Source organism: Mustela lutreola, chromosome 1, assembly GCF_030435805.1.
Source record: "Mustela lutreola isolate mMusLut2 chromosome 1, mMusLut2.pri, whole genome shotgun sequence".
NCBI lineage: Eukaryota > Metazoa > Chordata > Mammalia > Carnivora > Mustelidae > Mustela > Mustela lutreola.
This window is the reverse complement of record NC_081290.1, coordinates 204,381,659-204,405,524: the sequence shown is the minus strand read 5'-3', so window position 1 is coordinate 204,405,524 and position 23,866 is coordinate 204,381,659. Positions and strand designations below refer to the sequence as shown.

The 23,866-nt window shown below is 37.1% G+C and overlaps 1 protein-coding gene and 1 non-coding gene across 3 annotated transcripts in view; one reads left to right on the top strand and one right to left on the bottom strand.

Annotated features, from left to right (window-relative positions):
- Positions 1-23,866, top strand: part of NCAPD3 (non-SMC condensin II complex subunit D3) — a 70,727-nt gene that overhangs the window by 5,001 nt on the left and 41,860 nt on the right. For both annotated transcript variants that reach the window (XM_059185447.1, XM_059185439.1), the window contains exons 4-13: positions 11,763-11,947; positions 13,088-13,252; positions 13,361-13,422; positions 13,596-13,683; positions 15,876-16,009; positions 17,539-17,611; positions 18,406-18,531; positions 18,660-18,912; positions 20,288-20,344; positions 20,593-20,682. In XM_059185447.1, coding sequence (XP_059041430.1) covers positions 11,763-11,947; positions 13,088-13,252; positions 13,361-13,422; positions 13,596-13,683; positions 15,876-16,009; positions 17,539-17,611; positions 18,406-18,531; positions 18,660-18,912; positions 20,288-20,344; positions 20,593-20,682 — 1,233 coding nt within the window. The remainder of the gene's footprint in view (positions 1-11,762; positions 11,948-13,087; positions 13,253-13,360; positions 13,423-13,595; positions 13,684-15,875; positions 16,010-17,538; positions 17,612-18,405; positions 18,532-18,659; positions 18,913-20,287; positions 20,345-20,592; positions 20,683-23,866) is intronic.
- LOC131822914 (U6 spliceosomal RNA) lies at positions 2,764-2,869 on the bottom strand. The gene has a single exon (XR_009350390.1). It is a non-coding gene; the product is annotated as a U6 spliceosomal RNA (small nuclear RNA).

The window sequence follows — 23,866 nt, the reverse complement described above, 5'->3', positions numbered from 1 at the left end:
TCATTTTTTATATTTATTGTCATTTGTATGTTTATATTTATTTATATTTATTGTCATTTATAATAACTGTTAAAGGATGATGATTATCCCATATGATTTGGGGGATGGTAAAAAGACATATAAAGCCTTGGACATTAATTTGTATTATTATTAAAGCTCAAAGGGGCGCCTGGGTGGTTTAGTGGGTTAAGCCTCTGCCTTCGGCTCAGGTCATGATCTCAGGGCCCTGGGATTGAGCCCCGCATCGGGCTCTCTGCTGAGCGGGGAATCTGCTTCCCCCTTTCTTTCTTTGCCTGCCTCTCTGCCTACTTGTGATCTCTCTCTCTGTCAAATAAATAAAATCTTTAAAAAAAAAAAAAAAGCTCCCAATAATGACTTCTGAAGTGAGTTTCTAAAGACTTTCTTCTTGCTAAACAGTATCTCAGTTGTAACTGAGCTGTCTTACAGAAAAGTGGTGGTTTTAGGAACCCACTTTTGTTCTTTTCTTCACTTGTTAGATCCAATTCCTTCTGATTAAGGTGGAAATGTATGCCAAAGTGAAGAGTGTTGTTCATTATAGGCTACTTGCAGCTTTCCAGCAAGTGGTGTTCTTGCCAATTATCTTCTGTTTTTAAATGTTTCTGCATTATGGTTGCAATGCTTTTGAGATTCAATTTTTAATCACAGTGTGCTCTTTTTCAAGATTGTTTTGGTTATTCTAGGTCCCTTGCATTTCCATGTGAATTAGAGGAGGTGGATGTCAATTTCTCCCAAAAAAGGCTTCTGGGATTTTGACAGTGCACTGAATTCGTAGATCAGTTTAGGGAGTGTTGCCATCTTAACAACATTAAGTCTTTCAAACCGTGAACATAGGCTATCTTTCCATTTATTTTGATTTTCCCTCATCTGTTTCAATATTTTATACTTTCCAATGTACAACTCTTGCGCTTACTCAGTAAAATTTATTCCTAAGTATTTTATTCTTTTCCTTGCTATTGTAGATTAAATTGTTTTCTCAGTTTCATTTTCAGATTGTTTACTGGTAGTGTGTAGAGGTACAAGTTACATTTATTTACTTAATATTTAAGTGTAGTTGATGTACAATGTCACATTAATTTCAGTCATACAATATAGTGATGGAACAAGTCTATATATGAAAAGCCTATACCTTATGCTATGTTCACTCCAAGTGAGGCTATCATGTCACCATTCTATGCTATTACAGTACCATTGGGTATATTTTCTGTGCTGTGCCTTTCATTCCCATGACTTATTCATTCTGTAACTGGAAGCCTTCTATTTCCCCTCCCCCATTTTGCCCATTTCCAATCCCTCAAGCAACTACCAGTTTGTTCTTTGTATTTACTGGTTTGTTTCAGCTTTTTTTGTTTGTTTTACTTTTTTAGTTTTCACATATATGTGAAATCATATATTTGTCTTTCTCTGTCTGATTTATTTCACTTAGCACACTACCCTCTAGGTCAGTCTGTATTGTTGCAAATGGCAAGATCTCATTCTGTTTTGTACCTGAGTAATCCATTTTATATATATGTACCCCATCTTTATCCATTTATCTATCAATGCACACTTGGGCTGCGTCCATCTATTGACTATTGTAAATAATGCTGCAGTAAACATAGGGGTGCATGTAAATTTTTTAATTAGTGCTTTCTTTGGTTAAATACTCAGTAGTGGAATTATTGGATCTTACAGTATTTTAGTTTTTAATTTTTTTAGTAACTTCCATGCTATTTTCTTTCCACAGTGGCTGTACCAACATTCCCACCAACAGTGCACGAGAGTTCCTTTTTCTTCATATCCTTGGATTTGTCATTTCTTGTCTTTTTCTTTTAAGATTTTATTTATTTGTGAGAGAGAGAGAGCACGAGCAGGGGATGGGGCAGAGACAAAGGGAGAAGGAGACTCCCCACTGAGCAGGGAGCCTGACTTGGGGCTCCATCATGGACACTGGGACCATGACTTGAGCCAAAGGCAGATGCTTAACTGAGCCACCCAGGTGCCCCTCTTGTCTTTTTAATTTTAGCCATTGTGATAGGTATGAAGTAATATCATTGTGGTTTTGATTTGTGTTTCCCTGATGATTAGTATTGTTGAGCATCTTTTCAAGTACCTGTTGACAGTTTATGTCTTTTTTGGAAAACTATTCGTGTCCTCTGCCCTTTTTTTAATTAAAGGACTACAATTGACTTTTTTATTACCAATCTTATACTATGAAAACTCACTGAATTCAATTACTGTTTCTATTTCTACAATTATTATTTTATCTTTATCTAATAGGATTATATCTTATGTGAATAGACATAATTTTACTTCTTTTTTCCAGTTTAGGTTCCTTGTATTTCTTTTCGTTGTTTTTTTTTTTTTTTAATTTGTCTAGTTGTCCTGATGAGGACCTCCAGTATAGTGCTGAGCAGGAGGTGCACATCTTGTCTTGTTTCTGATCTCAGGAGGAAAACATTGTCTTTTGTTCTTAAGGATGATATTTGCTGTGGGTGTTTTGAGGATCACCTTTAAGACATTGTTACTCCTACTTTGTTGTATGTTTTATTTTGAAAGGGTATTGAATCTTACTATTTGCTTTTCTGTATCTATGAGATGTTCATCTGATTTTTGATCCTTATTCCAATTATAGAGTATGGTATTATGATGATTGATTTTCGTGTTAAACTAGTTTTGCATTTCCTTGATCATAGTGTATACTCCTTTTTATGTATTGCCAGATTCTGCTGGCTAATGCTTTATTTATTTATTTATTTATTTATTAGAAATATGGAACATTTTGTGAATTTGCGTGTTATCCTTGCCCAGAGCTATGCTAATATTCTCTGTATTGTTCTAATTTTAGTATATGTGCTCTTGAAGTGCGCACAACTAATATTTTACTGAAGATTTTTGCATCTGTATTCATAAGAGATATTCTTTTTTTTTTTTTTAAATATAATGTATTATTTGCCCCGGGGGTACAGGTCTGTGAATCATCAGACTACACATTTCATAGCACTCATCATAGCACATACCCTGCCAATGTCCATAACCCAGCCACCCTATCCTACCCCCCCACCCAGCAGCCCTCAGTTTGTATTGTGAGATTAAGAGTCTCTTATGGTTTTTCTCCCTCCTAATCCCATCTTTTTTCATTTTTTTCCTTCCCTACTGCCCACAGTCCCCCAACTCTGCGTCTCAAGTACCTCATATCATAATTCTATGACTGACTTATTTTGCTCAGTATAATACCCTTTAGTTCCATCTGTGTCATTGCAAATGGCAGGATTTTGTTTCTTTTGATGGCTGCATAGTATTTCTCTGTGTGTGTGTGTGTGTGTGTGTGTGTGTGTGTGTATCACATCTTTATCCATTCATCTGTTGATGGACATCTAGGTTCTTTCCATAGTTTGGCTATTGTGGACATTGCTGCTATAAACATTCGGGTGCACGTGCCCGATCACTACATTTGTATCTTTGGATCACTTGGATCACTACATTTGTATCTTTAGGGTAAATATCCAGTAGTGCAACTGCTGGGTCATAGGGTAGTTCTATTTTCAATTCTTTGAGGAACCTCCTTACTGTTTTCCAGAGTGGTTGCACCAGTTTGCATTCCTGCCAGTAGTGTAGGAGGGTTCCTCTTTTTCTGCATCCTTGCCAACATCTGTAGTTTCCTGACTTGTTAATTTTAGCCATTTTGACTGGTGGGAGGTGGTATAAATTGGTTTTGGTTTGTATTTCCCTGATGCCGAGTGATGTTGAGCACTTTTTCATGTGTCTCTTGGCCATCTGGATGTCTTCTTTGCAGAAATATCTATTCATGTCTTCTGCCCATTTCTTGATTGGATTATTTGATCTTTGGGTGTTGAGTTTGATAAGTTCTTTATAGATTGTTGGATAGTTGCCCTTTATCTGATATGTCATTTGCAAATATCTTCTCCCATTCTGTCAGTTGTCTTTTGGTTTTGTTGAGTGTTTCCTTTGCTGTGCAAAAACTTTTGATCTAGAAGCAGTTCCAATAGTTCATTTTTGCCCTTGCTTCCCTTGCCTTTGGCAACGTTTTTAGGAAGAAGTTGCTGTAGCTGACATCGAAGAGGTTGCTGCCTGTGTTCTTCTCCAGGATTTTGATGGAATCCTTTCTCACATTGAGGTCTTTCATCTATTTTGAGTCTATTTTTGTGTGTGGTGTAAAGAAATGGTCAAGTTTCATTTTTCTGCATGTGGCTATCAAGTTTTCCCAACACCATGTTGAAGAGACTGTCTTTTTTCCATTGGAGAAAATTTTGGAAAAAATTACAAAGAATTTTCCTGCTTTGTCGAAGATTAGTTGATGGATTCTGGGCTCTGTTCTGTTCCACTGATCTATGTGTCTGTTTTTGTGCCAGTACCATACTGTCTTGATGATTACAGCTTTGTAATAGAGCTTAAAGTCTGGAATTGTGAGGCTACCAGTTTTGTTTTTCTTTTTCAACATCCTCTGGCTATTGGGAGAGTCTTTTCTGTTTCCATGTAGATTTTAAGATTATTTGTTCCTTTTCTGAAAAATATTGATGGTATTTTGGTAGGTATTGCATTAAGTGTGTAGATTGCTTTAGGTAATATAGATTTTTTCACAATATTTGTTCTTCTAATCTATAAGCATGGAACATTTTTCCATTTCTTTGTGTCTTCCTCAGTTTCTTTCATGAGTGCTTTATAGTTTTCTGAGTACAGATACTTTGCCTCTTTGGTTAGGTTTATTCCTAGGTATCTTATGGTTTTGGGTGCAGTTGTAAGTGGGATCAACTCTTTTATTTCTCTTTCTTCTTTCTTATTGTTGGTGTAAAGAAAAGCAACTGATTTCTGTGCATTGATTTTATATCCTGACACTTTACTGACTTCATGTATGGGTTCTAGCAGATTTGGAGTAGAGTCTTTTGGGTTTCCCACATAAAGTATCATACCATCTGCAGAGAATGAGAGTTTGACTTCTTCCTTGCCAATTCAGATGCCTTTATTTCTTTTTTTTGTCTGATTGCTGAGCCTAGGACTTCTAGTATTATGTTGAATAGCAGTGCTGATAGTAGACATCCCTGCCATGTTCTTGACCGTAGGGGCAAAGCTCTCAGTTTTTCCCCACTGAACATGATATTTGCTGTGGGTTTTTCATAGATGGCCTTGATGATATTGAGGTATGCACTCTCTCTCCCTACACTGTGAAGAGTTTTGATCAAGAAAAGATGCTGTACTTTGTCAAATGCTTTTCAGCATATATTGAGTATCATATGGTTCTTGTTCTTTCTTTTATTAATGTATCACATTCATTGATTTGCAGATGTTGAACCAACTTTGCAGCCCAGGAATAAATCCCACTTGGTCGTGCTGAATAATACTTTTAATGTACTGTTGGATCCTATTGGCTAGTATTTTGGTGTTAATTTTTGCATCCATGTTCATCAGGGATATTGGTCTGTAATTCTCCTTTTTGATGGTGTGTCTGGTTTTGGGATCAAGGTAATGCTGGCTTCATAAAATGAGTTTGGAAGTTTTCCTTCCATTTCTATTTTTTGGAATAGTTTCAGGAGAATAGGTATTAATTGTTCCTTAAATGTTTGGTAGAATTCTCCCAGGAAGCCATCTGGCCCTGGGCTCTTGCTTGTTGGGACATTTTTGATGACTCCTTCAATTACCTTACTGGTTATGTGTGTGTTCATGTTTTCTATTTCTTCCTGGTTCAGTTTTGATAGTTTATATGTCTCTAGGATTGCATCCATTTCTTCCAGATTGTCAAATTTGCTGGCGTGTAGTTGCTCGTAATATGTTCTTATAATTGTTTGTATTTCTTTGGTATTGGTTATGACCTCTCCTCTTTCATTCATGATTATATTAATTTGGGCCCTTTCTTTTTTCTTTTTGTTAAGTCTGGCCAGGGGTTTATCAATCTTATTAATTCTTTCAAAGAACCAGCTTCTAGTTTCATTGATTTGTACTACTGTTCTTTTCGTTTCTATTTCATTGATTTCTTCTCTGATCTTTGTGATTTCTCTTCTCTTGCTGGGTTTAGGCTTTCTTTGCTCTTCTTTCTCTAGCTCCTTTAGGTGTAGGGTAAGTTGTGTACTTGAGACCTTTCTTGTTTCTTGAGAAAGTCTTGTATTGCTATATTATTTCTTCTCAGGACTGCCTTTGCTGTGTCCCAAGGATTTTGAACAGTTGTGTTTTCATTTTCATTTGTTCCATGAATTTTTAAAATTCTTCTTTAATTTCCTAGTTTACCCATTCATTCTTTAGTAGGATGCCCTTTAACCTCCATGTATTTGAATTATTTCCAACTTTCCTCTTGTGATTGAATTCTAGTTTCATTCAGAGCACTGTAGTCTCAAAATATGCAGGGAATAATCCTAGTGTTTTGGTATGGGTTGAGACCTGATTTGTGACCCAGGATGTGATCTATTGTGGAGAATGTTCCATGTGCACTAGAGAAGAATGTGTATTCTATTGCTTTGGAATGGAGTGTTCTAAGTATATCTGTGATGTCCATCTGGTCCATGTATCATTGAAAGCCTTTATTTCCTTGTTGATCTTTTGCTTAGATGATCTGTCCATTTCAGTGAGGGGAGTATTAAAGTCCCCTACTATTATTGCATTATTGTTGATGTGTTTCTTTGATGTTGTTTTTAAATGGTTTATATAGTTGGCTGCTCCCATGTCAGGGGCATAGATATATAAAATTGTTAGATCTTCTTGTTGGACAGACCCTTTGAGTATGATACAGTGTCTTTGATATAGTCTTTGGCTTAAAATCTAATTTATCTGATAAAAGGATTGCCAGCCCAGCTTTCTTTTGATGTGCATTAGCATGGTAAATTGTTTTCCACCTCTTCACTTTAAATTTGGAGGTGTCTTTGGGTCTAAAATGAGTTTCTCAGGGGTGCCTGGGTGGCTCAGTGGGTTAAAGCCTCTGCCTTTGGTTCAGGTCATGATCCCAGGGTCCTGGAATCAAGCCCCGCATAGGACTTTCTGCTCAGCAGGGAGTCTGCTTCCCCCTCTCTCTCTGCCTGCCTCTCTGCCTACTTGTGATCTCTGGCTATCAAATAAATAAAATCTCTAGTTTCTCAGAGACAGCTTATCAGTGAGTCTTTTTTTTTTTTTCCCCATTCTGATACCCTATGTCTTTTGATTGGGGGATTTAGCCTATTTACATTCAGGGTAGCTATTGAAAGATATGAATTTAGTGCCATTGTATTGCCTGTAAGGTGGCTGTTACTGTATATTGTCTCTGTTCCTTTGTGGTCTGTTACTTTTAGACTCTTTCTTTGCTTAGAGGACCCCTTTCAATATTTCCTATAGAACTGGTTTGGAGTTTGCAAATTATTTTATTTTAGTTATTGTTTCTCTTACAAGCTTTTTATCCCTCCTTCTATTTAAATTACAGCCTAACTGGATATAGTATTCTTGGCTGCATATTTTTCTCATTTAGTGCTCTGAGTATATCCTGCCAGTCCTTTCTGGCCTGCCAGGTCTCTGAGGATAAGTCTGCTGCCAATCTAATATTTCTACAGTTGTATGTTACAGACCTCTTGTCCCGAGCTGCTTTCAGGATTTTTCTCTTTGTCACTAATGCTTGTAAGTTTTACTATTAGGTGATGGGGTGTGCACCTATTCTTACTGGTTTGGAGAGGGGTTCTCTGCACCTCTTGGATTTTGATGTTTGTTCCTTTGCCATATTTGGGAAATTCTCTATATAATAATTTACTCCAATATACCATCTGCCCCCCTCTCTTTCTTCTTCTGGAATCCCAGTTATTCTAATATATTTTCGTCTTATGGTATCACTTATCTCTCGAATTCTCCTCTCGTGGTCCAGTAGTTGTTTGTCTCTCTATTGCTCAGCTTCTTTATTCGTCTTTTGGTCTTCTATATCACTAATTCTCTCTTCTGCCTCATTTATCCTAACAGTAAAAGCCTCCATTTTTTAGGTTGTGTACTTAAGACCTTTCTTGAGTTTCACATCATTAATAGCTTTTTTTATTTCAACTTGGTCATTTTAGTTCTTTTATTTCTCCAGAAAGGGATTTTTTTTTCTCTAGAAAGGGATTTTCTAATATCTTCCATGCTTTTTTTCAAGCCCAGCCTTGATAATCATCATTCTGAACTCTAGTTCTGACATATTATTAATGTCCATATTGATTAGGTCTCTAGCCATTGGTACCGCCTCTTGTTCTTTTTCTTCTGTTGAGTTTTTCTGCCTTGTCATTTTATCCAGATAAGAATAAATGAATGAGAGAACAAAATACTAAAAGCGTGGCAAAGACCCAGAAAAATATATGCCAACCAAATCAGAAGAGACCCAAAACCGGGGGGAGAAGAAAGGGAGAAAAAATAAATAATAAGAAAATATATATATGTTAGAGTGGTGAATAGAACAGAGCCACCCACTTGATTTGGGGTGTATTCTCATCTCTTAGAAGAAACTACCTCCCCAAATTTTAGACAAGGAAAAACATATATATACAAAAATAAAGGTGAACATGATGAAGGGATGGAATATGACTGTAAAGATGAAAATTTAAAAAGATTCTAAAAAGAATTGATAAGATAAGAAGTTGGTTGGAAAAAAAAAGTGCAGAGAATGTGATCAGGCTGGAGAATAGAACAAAGGCATGTGCTAGATTCTAGGGTATATTTCCATCTGTTAGAAGAAATCGTATCCCAAAATTTTAAAAAAGAATAAAAACCTATATGTGTACAAAAAATAAGGTTAAATCCAATGAAGGGATAATATATGACTATAATAATGAAAATTTTAAAGCTTTTTTTAAAAGTATTGATAAAATAGTTAAAAATGTTAAAAGAGGAAAATTTTAAAAATTGAGTAAGAAAAAAATAACATTTGAAACGTTGAACTTTGCAAGACTAAAGGGTCATGGGAAAAAAGCCACCGAGTTCTATGTGTTGCTTTCCCCTAGCTCTGGAGTTCCAGAGTTCTCATTGATTGGTGAACTTGGTCTGAGCTGGTTGTTCTTGCTGATCTTCTGGGGGAGGGACCTGTTGCAGTGATTCTCAAATGTCTTTGCCTGAGGCAGAATTGCACCACCCTTGCCAGGGGCCAGGCTAAGTAATCTGATTGGGTTCACTGTTGGTAGCTTTTATTTCCTGAATGATTGTCATACAACTCTGGAGGAGGGGAATGAGGATGGCGTCCTCCAAATCTCCAGCCTGTAGGAGCTGAGAGCTCAGGGCCCCACTCCTCAGTGTGCCCTCAGAGAAAAGCATTCAATCCCTCCTGTCTCCCTGGTCTCTGGCTGCACTCCTGTCTTACCCAGCCTGTGGCCGTGTGTTTCTGTCTCTGGTACACGGCCCCCTTTGGAGTTTCCAAACACACCAGGTTCCTACATCGTGCTCCTGCACTGCTCCTCCTGGAGGAGGAAACGGGGCGGGGGCAGGGGTCTCTCCAGGTCTGCCACTTGTGGGGTCACTGCTTGAAGAGCAGTGTCCCAACTGTGCTTGGATCACGGTTTTAGGTAACCCCGAGGTGAGAGCGCACTCCTTAGCTCCGTCCCTGTAGCTGGCTTTCCTGCTCCAATACCTAGGAACTCAGCCACACTCAGACACCCCCGGTCTTTCTGTAACCCCTTGGGTCCTGAGACCACACTATCCCCGTGAGGGCTCTACCCCCCACTTAGCGTCTGGAGCAATATCCCTCAGTGGAGCAGACTTCTAAAAGTTCCAATTTTGTGTTCTGCTGCTCTACCACTGCTGGGAGCCAGCCCCTCCCCCTGCGATCTGTCTTGTTGCTTTGGATTCACTTCTCCACGTGTCCTGCCTTCCAGAAAGTGGTCTATGTTCTGTTACTAGAATTGCTGCTCTTCTCTTCTATCTCCTATTGAGTGTGTAGGTATTCAGAATGGTTTGATAACTATCTAGCTGAACTCCTAGGACTGATGATATTTTAGTCTCCTACTCCTCCACCATCTTCCCGCCTCCTCAAGAGATACTCTTCTTTTTGATAAGCCTTTGTCTGGTTTGGGTTTCAGGATAATATCACACATAGAATGAGTTGGGTAGTGTTCTTGCCTTTTTTATATTTTGGAAGTTTGTGAAGACAGGATTGTTTTTCTGCCTTAAATTTTTGGTAGAATCAATAATGAAGTCATCTGGGCCTGGAGTTTTCTTTGAGAAAAATTTTTTTGTAAAATCTATAGTGATATGTTGTTTGCGTTCAGGTCTGATTGGTAATTTGTATATTTTTGTTGTTTTCCTTAGTCTAGAGGTTTATTAATTGTATTGGTCATTTCAGAGAACCCACTTCTGATGTTATTGATTATATTATGTATTATATTATGTATTCTTGGGACACCTGGGTGTCTCAGTCAGTTAAGCATCTGACTTGTGGTTTCAGCTCAGGTCATGGTCTGAGGGTCGTGAGGTCAAGCCCCATGTGAGTCTCTGAGCTCAGCATGGAGTCTGCTTGAGAGATTCTTTCTCTCCCTCTCCCTCCTCTCTGCCTCTCTCCTGCTTATGAGTGCACACATGCATGCTCTCTGTCTTTCATATATGAATAAAATAAAATCTTTAAGAAAGATTACTTCAGGGTAGCCTACCCTATACACTAATGAATGAATCCTTATCAAATTTTTATTGCAGGGATGCCTGGGTGGCTCATTGGTTAAGCCGCTGCCTTCGGCTCGGGTCATGATTCCAGGGTCCTGGGATCGAGTCCTGCGTAGGGCTCCTTGCTGGGCGGGGAGCCTGCTTCTCTCCTCGCTGCCTCTGCCTGCCTCTCTGCCTGCTTGTGTGTACTCTCTATCTCTGGCAAATAAATAAAATCTTTAAAAAAAAAAAATTGTATTGCATATAGTATCATAGTCATATTCAAAAATCGGTTTTAGAAACATTGTTACATTATTGTTTCTTTTCAAATAGTGTTTAAGTATATTTTGATAAGCAGTTATTCCTGGATTAACTTGATCCTTTTGAGGCTTGTTTTAAAGTTTTGTTGGAGTAGAGATAAGGTAGCCTTTACTCTAGAGCTAGTTTAGCCCTACTCTTAAGGTGTGTTTCTTTCCAAAGAGGCTACTAAATGCTCTAGGTGTCTAAGTTTCCAGCACTGGCTGGCCAGAACTCAAATATTTCTCAACCCTGTATAAGTTAGAAAAGCTATTTATCTTCTAGCTCCTTGGAAATTGTTCTTTGCTTACTTTCATAAAATTTTACCCTCTGTGGACATAGCTTATATTTAGCCCTATGGAGATCTCTGAAGCTCTTTTTCTGTATAGTTTCTGCTTCTCCAATACCCTGCTCCTTAAACTCCAGCTACCCTTGCCTTCCTGACTCTAATTTCTGTATTCTCAACTTAGAAACACTGTCATAATGTATTTGGGTTCACCATTTTCTGCTGTTGTCCAAAAATTACCTCAAAACACAAAACTGGGGCAATTTTAGGATTTACCTAATTTGTTTTTGTTTCCTCAGACACTGTGTTTCTATGCTACCTATTGCTCCATGTCTGTAAAATAGTTATTTTATACATTTTTGTCCAGTTACATAGTTTTTGGCCGCACGACAGGTATAAAACTCAATTACTCCCTGGTCAGGTGTGAATATCTTATTTATTTCTGATCAGCACGATTTCTCATCTCCTGATGCTGAAGTTGAATGGTATTTATTTGCTAAAGGGTCATTGTTTGTTTAGAGTTAATGATAAGCTCATTTTTACTTATTAATTTTTCATCTGTTGTTATAGACCTATCTCAAGACAATTAAATCTAACCCATCTACTCTTTATTCTTTATAAATAGGCAGTGTAGCCAATCAAGTGTTCCACCAAGTGATGTTTGACAAATGTATTCAGATTCTAAAGAAGAGCTGGCCTCAGGAATCTAACTTGAATCGGAAAAGAAAGAAAGAGCAGCCTAAGAATTCTGAGGCAAATCCAAGAGGGAATAGGAAAAGAGGAAAGCCACCTAGGAAAGAAGATATTGAGGTAAGAAGTAAATGTAATAATAAAACATATCTGTATCAACACAAGATTGTGATTTAAGAATTAACTTTTTTTTTCTTAAGATTTTATTTATTTATTTGACAGAGAGAGAGAGCACAAGTAGGCAGGGAGGCAGGCAGAGAGTGGGGGGGAGGGAAGTAGGCTCCCTGCTGAGCAGAGATGCGGGGCTCAATCCCAGGACCCTGAGACCATGACCTGAGCAGAACGCAGAGGCTTAACCCATTGAGCCACCCAGGCACCCCAATGATTAACTTTATATTAAAATATGGTTTTGGGGGGGCGCCTGGGTGGCTCAGAGGGTTAAGCCTCTGCGTTCAGCTCGGGTCATGGTCTCAGGTTTCTGCGATCAAGCCCCTCATTGAGCTCTCTGCTCAGCAGGGAGCCTACTTCCCTTTCTCTCTCTGCCTACTTGTGCTCTCACTCTCTCTGTCAAATAAAAATATACACACACACACATACATATATATGTATGTATGTATGTATATATGTATATATATATATATATATATATTATGGTTTTGGGCATCATGATTATAACCAAATGATCCCAAAGTATCATCAGCTATCCAGTATTCCAGTATGACCTTAAGTTGTTTCATGCTTTGTATACTACTGAGAATACGTTTCTGCCTTGTCATCTTTCCAACCTCCCCATAATCTTTCACCAGCTTTATTCCCAGGTATGCTTGGCAACATCCCAACAGGTTTATTTGCCACATTATCTTACCGTCATTAAAGAGGAGGATTGAAGTATCTGAGGACTCATGTCTGTAAGAGTGTAATGGAATAATATTAATTCCAAATTCTTGTGTGATGACTTGGTAGGACGGTGGATGTTCTTTGACATGAAAACTTATAAGAAACAAAAGGATTCCCATTGACACAAAAATACAGAGCTAGAAACTACTCTGCAGTCATCTAGTCCAATGATTTATTTTTCTGGCTTTGGAGACAGAGCAGTTAAGGGACCTGATCAGGGTCATATCACCTCTGCAATTCAGCAATCACGTGGAGTGTAACTGGACTTGGATTTGAGTACATTAAAAACCATGGGACAAAGTGTTAGGCATTATTATGCAGCAGGTGAAGCAGGCATCACCTATACATATCTTTATAATCTAGGTGGATGAAATAGAAGAACAGGAAGATGAAGAAAGTATTTGTTTTTCTGCTCGAGACCTTTGTCAAATTCGAAATACCATCTTTCACCTTTTGAAGAATTTTTTAAGGCTGCTGTCTAAATTTTCTCTGAAAGAAAAGCCACAGTGCATACAGAATTGCATAGAAGTAAGTGAGAATTCCAAAAAACCTTGGGGCAACCTCAAAGGGCAGAGATGATAGCTAATACTTAATAAGTAGGAAAAATCAGCTGTCTTCTTTGTATCTGTTTTCCAGGTCTTTGTTGCATTAACTAATTTTGAACCAGTTCATCATGAATTTCATGTGACCCAGGCCAGGTGAGCCACTAATTCTTCCAATGCTAAAATTTTGCTCTAGCAAAAGTATAAATGCCATATTATCCTAACTGGCACACAAGAATTTATTCATTTGGATGTGGTTTATTACAGGGTTACAGAAGATTCAGAGTAATATTGTGTCCATTAATTAATCTTTTGCCTTTTTTCTTTAGAAACCTTAACCAAGTAAAATATGTACCAGAACTAGCCTATCATGGATTGTATTTGCTATGCTCCCCCATTCATGGAGAAGGAGATAAGGTAAAGGAGAAAAAGATTTAATTTAATTACTATTTGAATTGAAAGCATCTGAATCATATAATGGAAAAACATTGGCAGCATTTGGTGTAATTGCCATTTTAATTTACCAAGTCATTTTCATGATCTTACGTCATTTTTGGCAAAAAAAGCATCACTGTTTCTGTTTGCTACCTGTTTTTCATAACCAAACTGGTATTCAAATACTTGCAGGGTATGGCAAATTACTGTTAGGTTTCATACAAAAAATGGTTCCAGTGTGAATTAGATAGGAAGAACACGGAATAGAATGTCACTTTTAGAGAAACAGTCACCAGATTGTTCTCAAAAGAACAGAGAGTCGTGGAATTTTCAAGTTTTCCTTGGCAAGTTTCATGTGTGCTTCAGTATTTCTATTAGTGTTTATATCATTTCAGTTGAGAATTCTATAGAAATATCACTGGTTATCATTCCTAGTCAATATTTGTATATGGATTTTCCTCACTAAGAGAGTATCACTATCTAAACTTTGGAGTCAGGGTTGTTCAAGCATTATGGTATTACTAGACTTGGATGTGATTAATAAAACAAGATTTTACAAGAAATGTAATAGAACAAGGTCCTATGACTTTCGGTGTCTGTGCTACACTTAATTTCCAGGGTGAGTCCCTGGAAAGTGAGTCCCTACTTAAGAAGTAGGTTCAAAGATGGTGACTAACATAACACAATAAAAATTTTAAAAAATAAAATAAAATAAAGTCAATTAGTCTTTGGGGAACAAAAAAAAAAAAGAAGAAGAAGAGGAAGAAGTAGGTTGAGGGCACCTGGGTAGCTCCACTGACTCTTCTTTTTGGCTCAGGTTGTGATCTCAGGGTTTTGGAATCAAGCCCCACATTGGGCTTGGCATTCAGCATGGAGTCTGGTCGTCCCTTTCCCTCTCCTCTTCCTCTCTCTCTCTTTCTCATAAATAAATAAAATCTTAAGAAAAAGAAAAGAAATAGGTTCGGGACTTTGGGCCAGATTGTGTACAGCAGTGGTTGAATTCTGGCTCCACCTCCTACAGCTGTGCCTCCTTGTATGAGGTACTCAGCCTTTCCAAAGCCTCAGTCTTTCCACAGCGTTGCCAGGAGGAGGAAATGAAAGAATGCTTGTCAGATGCTGAGTGCCATGCCTGTTTAGAAAACATGCCATGTTTTATAATTTATTATACCATTTTCCTTTCTGTGTTTAAAATATGGGTGGGATAGAATTCACATGAGTGCTTTCAATTTCTGTGGTCTTTGTAACATTTGTAAAAGCTGGATGGGGAAATATATGCCTAGGTCTACAGAATTTCTCAAGATGTAGTATTTTTTAATTGTGAGAGGGTTGACTAGATGTCAGACATGTTGGTTTTAGTCATGGAGGCTCTTTTATCAGGTATATATATATATATATATGAAATGCCTCACTTATGCAGTTGTGAGGTTTGAGATTAAATCTGGTAATATATATGAATGTGCTTAACACAATACCTGCCACATATGTGGTTTTCTGCACATGTTTTATTTACAGGGTGAATGAATGGTTAAATTGAATAAGTTATATGAGGTGTTAAACATTGGAAGGCATGTTGTAAACTTCAGGTAAAACACAAGTGTAAAATACCATTCTTCCTTTGTTGTATAAGGGATTAGCAGTAGCATTTTTTTGCCATTTAGAAGTGACAATTAATCCTCTATTTACCCTAATTTCAGAGCTACAGTTTGAAAGGGTAGGGAGAAAAACTAGATGGCATTCCTATCACTACCTGTAAGCAGTGTTTTCACGTTGTTTCCATCATGTGTTTATTGAGTACTTGGTAATTGTCCAAGAAACACGTTTCTGGTGTTCATCCAAAAACTCTGTCAACCCAACTTATCTTCACACAGCTTGAAATGGTTTACTCTAGGGCACCTGGGTGGCTTAGTTGGTTAAGCGTCTGCTTTCAGCTCAGGTCGACCCAAGGGTCCCGAGATTGCGCCCTGTATCAGGCTCCTGTCTCAATGAGGAGCCTGCTTCTCTCTCTTCCTCTGATCCCCACCCCCCAACTTGTGCAAGTGTGCTCTTTCTCTCTCTCAAAAAAATAAATTCTTAAAAAGAAAAGAAAAAGAAGTGGTTTACTGTGGTCTGCATCACTCTCTTTGAGGCCCTTAGATTCTTTATCAATCCTTAAATAAAATTTTCTTCTCTTCCAGGTTATAGGTTGTGTTTTCCATCAAATGCTGAATGTGATATTAATGTTAGAAGCAGGTGAAGGAGCCCATCGTGCTCCCCTTAGTATTACAACATCAGTTATCAACGGTAGAAAGCAGGCGGTCCAGTTCATCAGGTGAGGCATACACGCGTAGATTTTCACTCTCTTTAGCACTCTCTCTTAAACCTCCTGGGCCCTGTACTAGCCAAAATTTCTAACACCTATGGAAACTAACAGATTTCTGGCCTGTTATGGTTTTGGGGGTCAAAGTAAAGCACTTCCGAGCTCTTCTGGTTCACATGGCCCGGAGTTCATTGTTGGTAGCCTCTGCACAGGGTCATTGTTAAGGGATACAGAGTCTGTAATTCATGGACTAGCACTGGCCTCCAGCCTGATTCCCACGAGCCTATAAAGTCAGGCTCTGAGGAATGACAGTTTGCTTCTCATCTGTTTTATCATTTGGCTCAGTGTTTGCCTCTCTTACGAGTCTGCCTCTTCTTTTCCTTTTTGTATTTCTGTCTTCTCTTAGTCTCTTTCTTTTTGTTCCTTGCCACTTTTTCCATGTTTCCTCTCTCTTTTCTATCCTTTTCCCTCTACAACCATACTTCCTAAAGGGAAGAATTAAATTAATTTTTACTTCTTTAACAATAATTGATAGACCAATTTTCCCTTCATGAATCATATAGCTTCCCCTAAAAAGTTCCATTTCTCATCTTTACTGGGGAAGACATATTGCTATGTCATTGGCTTTTCTTTCCCTCCTTTATTGAATTTTTGGCATGCACTGTGGAGGTGGTGGAATGAAGTGGTAAGTATATGAGTGTGTACATGCCTGCAGGTATACATGGAATATAGTGTAGTTGGAGATATGGGGTGTGGATGGTAGAATCCAGATATATATAGGCTGTCATCTGATCATTGAGCAAGTATCTCTTGTGGGGGGTTTCTTAAAACATTAAATAGCTAAGATGCTTTAAGTGGAAACACCCGTTTTGGTTCTTCCATAACAGTTCATGATGTCTCCAATTGCTGTAGTATCCACATAATGGTACAGATAAACACTAAAGATGGATCAAATCTGGGCATTACTATGATAATCTGGGGCACCTGGCTGGCTCAATTGAAAGAGTGTGTGACTCTTCATCTTGGGGCATGGGGTTGAGTCCACATTGGGGGTAGAGGTTACTAAAATAAGTAAGTAAACTTAAAAAAAACACACACAATAATAATTTTGGATTAAAGTTTGGAGACGTATTATTAACAAAGCTGTTGAAATGTTGCATTTCACTCAGCTACCACAAGGTGGTGCCATGTCTTATTTATTATTATTTACCCCAAAAAAGATGTATTTTAGAGTCTCAATATGAAATTTAGTACATAGCCAAAAAGTCATACAAAGTTTCGCATTTACTCTTCCCTGACTGTAGCTGTCTGCTTGGCAGCAGCTCTCTAAAAACACACATAGGACATAGTGAATGATCTGCTGCTGTGAAACTATTTTACTCTCTTCACTGAAGCAATGCTTACAATATGGGGTAAATAGTTTTTAATATTCAGGACTTTTAAAACATAGAAGTCATGGTGTTTGAGAACAGAATTGAAAAATTACTATTCTTTGTAATTGGTGTATTGTAAACAGTGGGTGTGGTTTCTTTTTTAAATAGTTCACTTGTGGATGAACTAAAGGAAAATGTATTCCCAGTCCTTCGCATCTTACTCCAGCACATCTGTGCCAAGGTACCATTTGCTTTAATAGTAATAGTAAGAATGATAAAGATGATGATAAAAATACATACTAGATGTGAAGGTAAATGTGTATGTTTGTGTGTATATTTGTTCTTGTGAATGAATCTATTATTCATTATGGAAAGTAGTTTTGTTTAATTTTTTCACTACATGTTCCCATTGACAGTGTTCTTTTTGGGGGGGATCCTTTTTATTTTGGAAAATTTCAAACATGTGAATAAATAGAATATGGTGATAAGCACCTACTTTCAACAATTTTGTGTCACTTATACCCCTATAATGTATAATTTCGTCAACACATGTAAACATTGGGTTTTTCTTTTTTTAAGCAAATTCCACCATATCCATTGATGCTTAAATATTTCATATGTATCTCTAGAGGATAAGAACCCTAAAAACATAACCAATAAATACCAACACACCAAAGAAAATATATAATAATTCCTTAATATCATCAAATATCTGGTTAATGTTCAAATTTTTATGATTATCTTTTCAGTTTCTATAGCAGTTTGGACAAATGATTCCTAATTTGAATGCAGTAGATTCTAGGGGGGTTCCATAAACTTTCCGAAATTTTGTGCTAAGTTTGACTTTCTGAGGGAAGGGCTTATAGATTAGTTTTCAAAGGGGTCTGGAACCTAAAATTTGCTAGTAATTTTTATAACATTTAAAGATTCACTGAATAGTTTCATTCACTAATTTTCTGCTTCTATCACAACACGTATTTCAGTTGTCCTATAGGTAGATATGGGCTGGACAGCCTCTCAATGCTTATATTTCAGGTGACTGATAAATCAGAGTATCGGACCTATGCGGCCCAGTCCTTGGTCCAGCTGCTCAGCAAACTTCCCAGTAGGGAATATGCTACATTCATTGCCTGGCTTTACAGATATTCACGAAGTTCCAAGGTAGGAGATATGCATAAAATCTTGATTCCTGGCTCTTGCAACCTCCTGACAGACAGATCTGAATACACAAGGGATACTTTGTTTTTTATTCCTGTCTGATGGAGATTCTTATGATTTTGCTTTATCAGATCCCACACAGGGTTTTTACTCTAGATGTTGTCTTAGCTCTATTGGAACTGCCTGAAAGAGCGGTAGATAACACTCTCTCGATGGAGCATCAGAAGATCTTAAAGCATAAGTTCTTGGTACAGGAAATTATATTTGACCGTTGTGTAGACAAGTCACCGACTGTCCGCAGCAAGGCACTGTCCAGTTTTGCACATTGCCTGGAGGTATCTGTTACCACTGCATCGGAGAGCATACTGGAACTTCTGAGTAACAGTAAGTGTGGTAACCATTGGGACATGGAACCTGTCTTGTGCTTTTCAAGAAATTGGACTGTAAAGAAAAATCATTCTTTGCTGTTGCAAAAGTAATTGATACAGTATGATATACTTTTGCCCTCATAAACCAATTTTAGTACATTTTTTTGTTCAATAACTTCTTAAATATAGACATACCTTGCAGATTTTGAGTTTGGTTCCAGACCACCACAGTAAAGCAAATACTGCAATAAAATAAGTCAAATGAATTTCTTGGTTTCCCAGTACATATAAAAGTTATGTTTACAATACACTGTTGTCAGTTAGTTGGCGATAGCATTATGTCTCAAAAAAGTACTTACTATAATCAAAAAATACTTTTTGCTAATAATGTTAAGTATCATGTGAGCTTTCAGCAAGTTGCAGTCTTTCTGCCAGTGGAGGGTCTTGCCTCAGTGTTGATGGCTGCTGACCAATAAATCAGTGTGGTGGTTGCTAAAGGATGGGGTGGCTCTGGCGGCTTCTTAAAATAAAACAGTGATGAAGTTTGCCACATCAATCGACTCTTCTTTTCACCAATGATTTCTCTGTAGTAGGTGACACTTTCTTCCAAATTGGAGTTATTCCCAACGCTCACAGCTTCTTTACCACAAGTAGATTCCATCCTAGGAAACCACTGTCTTTGTTCACCTGTAAGAAGCTACTCTTCATTTGTTCAAGTTTTGTCATGAGATTGCAGCAATTCAGTCATATTTCCAGGCTTTGCTTCTAATTCTGCTTCTCTTCATGTTTGCACATCTGCAGTCAGAATACATATATCATTTATTAGGTTTGCTATGTTATATGGGTATGGTTCATAGTATCCCAAAACAATTATAATAGTAACATCAAAGATCACTGCTCATAGATCACCATCAATATGAAGAAGTTTGAAGTATTTTGAAAATTACCAAAACCTGGCAGACACAAAGCAAGCAAATACTGTTAGAAAAATGGCACCCATAGATTTGCTTGTTGCAGTTACCACAAATTCTCAATTTGTTAAAACTGCAGTATCTATGAAGCGCAGTAAAACAAAGTGTGATAAAACAAGGTACATCTGTTAGACAAGCCTGACAAATTTGAAAGGCCTTTTAGAGTATTTTAGATATTCATGTTTTAGAGGTGAGATTGTTGGCTGCCTGTACCACTACTTTGCATTTTTGGGTATTGGCTATATTGGGCCTAATATCCAACCATTTCAAATGCATACCAAAGAGAACATTATTGTCAGCAGTTTAGAATCTGTTTTGTGTATAGGCCTAATTATCTTGATTTTGGTGATTCTTTGAATATTTACTTGGTGCTGATGATACTATGACATTTTCCCTCTTTTTCAATCTGCTTATTTTTAGGTACTGCAATTTCAAGAATAGAGAGCCGTCCTGGTATCTTACCGAGAAATTCATCAGGTAATGGGTGAATATATTTTCCAATATTGAATAATTGTCTTTTGTTTAAAGGACTTGCTGGGTATTTGACATGCTTTTTTCTATTTCCATATTTACCTTTTTAATGAACTTTATTCATCAAGGAAATTGAAATTCATTTCAATAATGATGTAGTAATCTAAATGTGTATAATGCCATGCTTATTATTACTAAGAGGTATAACAAATTTTTATCTTAATGACTTATCTTTTTTTTTAATTATTTTTAAGCTTTTTCCTGTCAGAGGCAAACACTTAACCCTTCTGGAGGCTCAGGGGTGACCAATATAGACAACAGTGGTGAAACAGATGGATCTGGGGGTATGTCAGATTTTATTACTATCAGATGAGTAATAACTATTGTATTTCAGACAACTGTAAGTAGAATCTAAAAACCTTGGATTTTTTTTTTTTCTGATTAATTCACCCTTAATAATTGGAACATCCTTCTTTTTAAAAGTGGAATAATTTCTATTTTATTGTATCTCTGATATCTTCACACTATACTTTCATCTTAAGGTAAAGAAAAGCTACATTCCACTGACTATGTCCTGAATCTCAGTATTTCTGTAACACATAAGAGAATATTAGCGAATACTTTATTTCCTTATTAAAGGCAGTCATTGTGAACTCTTGGGATTGCTGACCTAAAAAGGGACCAGCTGCTAGAAAAAGTGCCGCACATAATAAATTTGTGTTTGGCATCATTTAAAAAAAAAAAAAAGGAAAAGATGAAGAATACCTTTGTACCCAAGTACCCAATCTTGTTCCTACTTTTAATTCTTCATTACTTTTTTCACCATTTCATCTTGACTCTGATCAGGCATCCCAGAATTCACTTTTAATAAATGATGGGGAACTGTGAATTGAAGCTCACGTTGAAAAAGTAAATTCAGAATTTAGATTATAATTTCTCTTGATGAGTAAGGTAAACCATACATACTGTATGGGATGGTTGTGGAGTCCTCTCTCCCATGGCCTCCAGCAAAGGATTCTGAATACAAGTGATGCCTGAGCACTTTCATTGACTTGCTGAACCCAGAGTAATCTGGGTTGGCTTAAGTGCTAATGTGATTTAGGAGGGAAAAAAACAAATCTAGACTAGTAAGTAGATAGATCTGGACCCTACTCCCAGATTCTGTGTCTGTCTATCCATTGTGATCTTGAAAAAGTCACTTTCCTTCTCTGGGTGCCTTTTTCATCTGTAAGATGACATAGCATGAAATAATGGGGAACACTATTTAGAAATGAGAGTTGTTCTGAATTCTTGTACTAATTCTGGTACTAAATAGCTGCCTAAGACATGGACGCTAACCCAGCACCTTAATCTGTAACTTTCTGAGTCTAACACCCTCCCTGTCTTTCACAGAGGGCCATTGTCAAAGTCTGTGAAAAGAAGTTTAGAGAAGTGATTTTTTCAAGATAGATAAGTGAGAGAATATATGTGTAGAGAATTAATTATATAATTAGATTTATTAATTTGTTCCATTAACATTTATCTGGCCCCTTGTAATCTGTGCTAGGGATTGTAGATACAGACTTTAATAAAACATAGTTCCATGTGTTGAGGAGCAGTAGGAATAATAAATATGTATACAAATTTTACCTACATGTTTATATAAAAGAATAATGTTGTCAGGTAAGTGCTGAGGTCTATGTGAAGTGCCATGAAGTTAATTACTTATTATTTTAGCCTGAAAGATCAGCATGGAATTTGATTTATATGACTAGATATTAGGATGTGTTATTCAAATTCAGAGCAAAAACTCAATATGTATATAAACTGATTTCCTAAAATATTATAAAAAATTTATTCTCCAAAAGTGTTGAATGTCTGTGTTGACTCCAGTCTTAACAAGGTGAGTGCTAAGTGTTTTCTTGGCAAAGGCAGAGGGGGTTCCTTTTTTTGGGTTTTTTTGTTTTTTGTTTTTTGTTTTTTTTGAGATGTAATTCACATACCATAAAAATTCACCATTTAAAGTGTATAATTTGGAGCACCTGGTTGGCTCAGTCGTTAAGCATATGACATTGGCTGAGGTCGTGATCCCAGGGTCCTGGGATCAAGCCCTACATCATGCTCCCTGCTTGGCAGGAAGCCTACTTCTCCCTCTCCCACTCCCCCTGCTTCTGTTCCCTCTCTTGCTGTGTCTCTCTCTGTCAAATAAATAAGTAAAATCTTTTTAAAAAAAATAATAAAGTGTATGATTTAGTGGTATCACAGCTAAGAAACCACTGCCTAATTTTTTATGAAGATTTGCTTTTATGATTTAGTGGTTTTTACTATTTTTACAAAACTGATCGATTTTCAGAATTTTTCCTTTGCCAAAAAAGAAACCCCATTCTCATTAGCAGTTCCTCCCCATTCTCACCTTCCCCCAGTCTCTGCCAATCACTGATTTGCTTTCTGTCTCTACAGATTTGCCTATTTCTGTATTTGCCTATTCTACCTATTCCACATAGGTACAAGCATACAATATGTGTTCTTTTGTGGATGGCTTCTTTCACTTAGCATAATATTTTCATCCATATTCATGTCAATATTTCATTACTTTTTACAGCTTCAAAATAGTCCATTGTGTGGATAAGACTATGTTTTGTGTGTTCACTTATCAGTTGATGGGCTTTTGGGTCATTTCCATCTTGGGGCTATTACAAATGATGCTGCTATGAACATTCTTGTGCAAGTTTTGTTATGTAAATATATTCACTCCTTTTGGAGTGAATACCTAGGAGTGGAACTGCTGGGTCATGTGGTATCCCTATGTTTAACATTTTGAAGAACTGCCGGGCTTTTTCCAGAGTGACCATACTGTTTTTACATTTACACACTAGCATGTGTAATAATTTTAATTTTTCCACATCCTTACCAACACTTGTCATATCTATTTTTATTGTAGCCATCCTAGTGGATGTGAATTGATACCTACTCACTGTAGTTTTGATCTATATTTCCCTAATGACTAACAGTGTTAAGCAAATATTCTTGTGTTTATTGGCCATTTATATGACTTCTTTGGAGAAATGTCTGTTCAGCTTCTTTGCCCATTTTTTAAAATGGGTTATTTGTCTTTATTTTTGAGTCAAAAGAGCTTTTTATGTATTCAGGATCCAAATTCCTTACCAGATATATGATTTGCAAATATTTCTTTTCTCATTCTGGGGTGTAGTTTCTCAGCTTCTTGATGGTGCTCATTGAAGCATAAAACATTGTAGCCTTGATAAATTCTAGCTGTCCACTTTTTCTTTTTTTTCCTTGTGCTTTTGGTATCAAAGCTAAGAAACCACTGCCTAATTTTTTATGAAGATTTGCTTTTATGTTTTCCTCTCAGAGTTTTGTAATTTTACCTCTTATGTTTTGGTCTGCAATCAATTTTAGTTAATTCTTGCATATGGTTTGAGGTAGGCGTCCAATTTTTGCATGCAGATAACTAGTTTGACGCAGCACTGTTTGTTTAAAAGACTTTCATCTCCTTTGAATGCTCTTGGCACCCTTGTCAAAAATCAA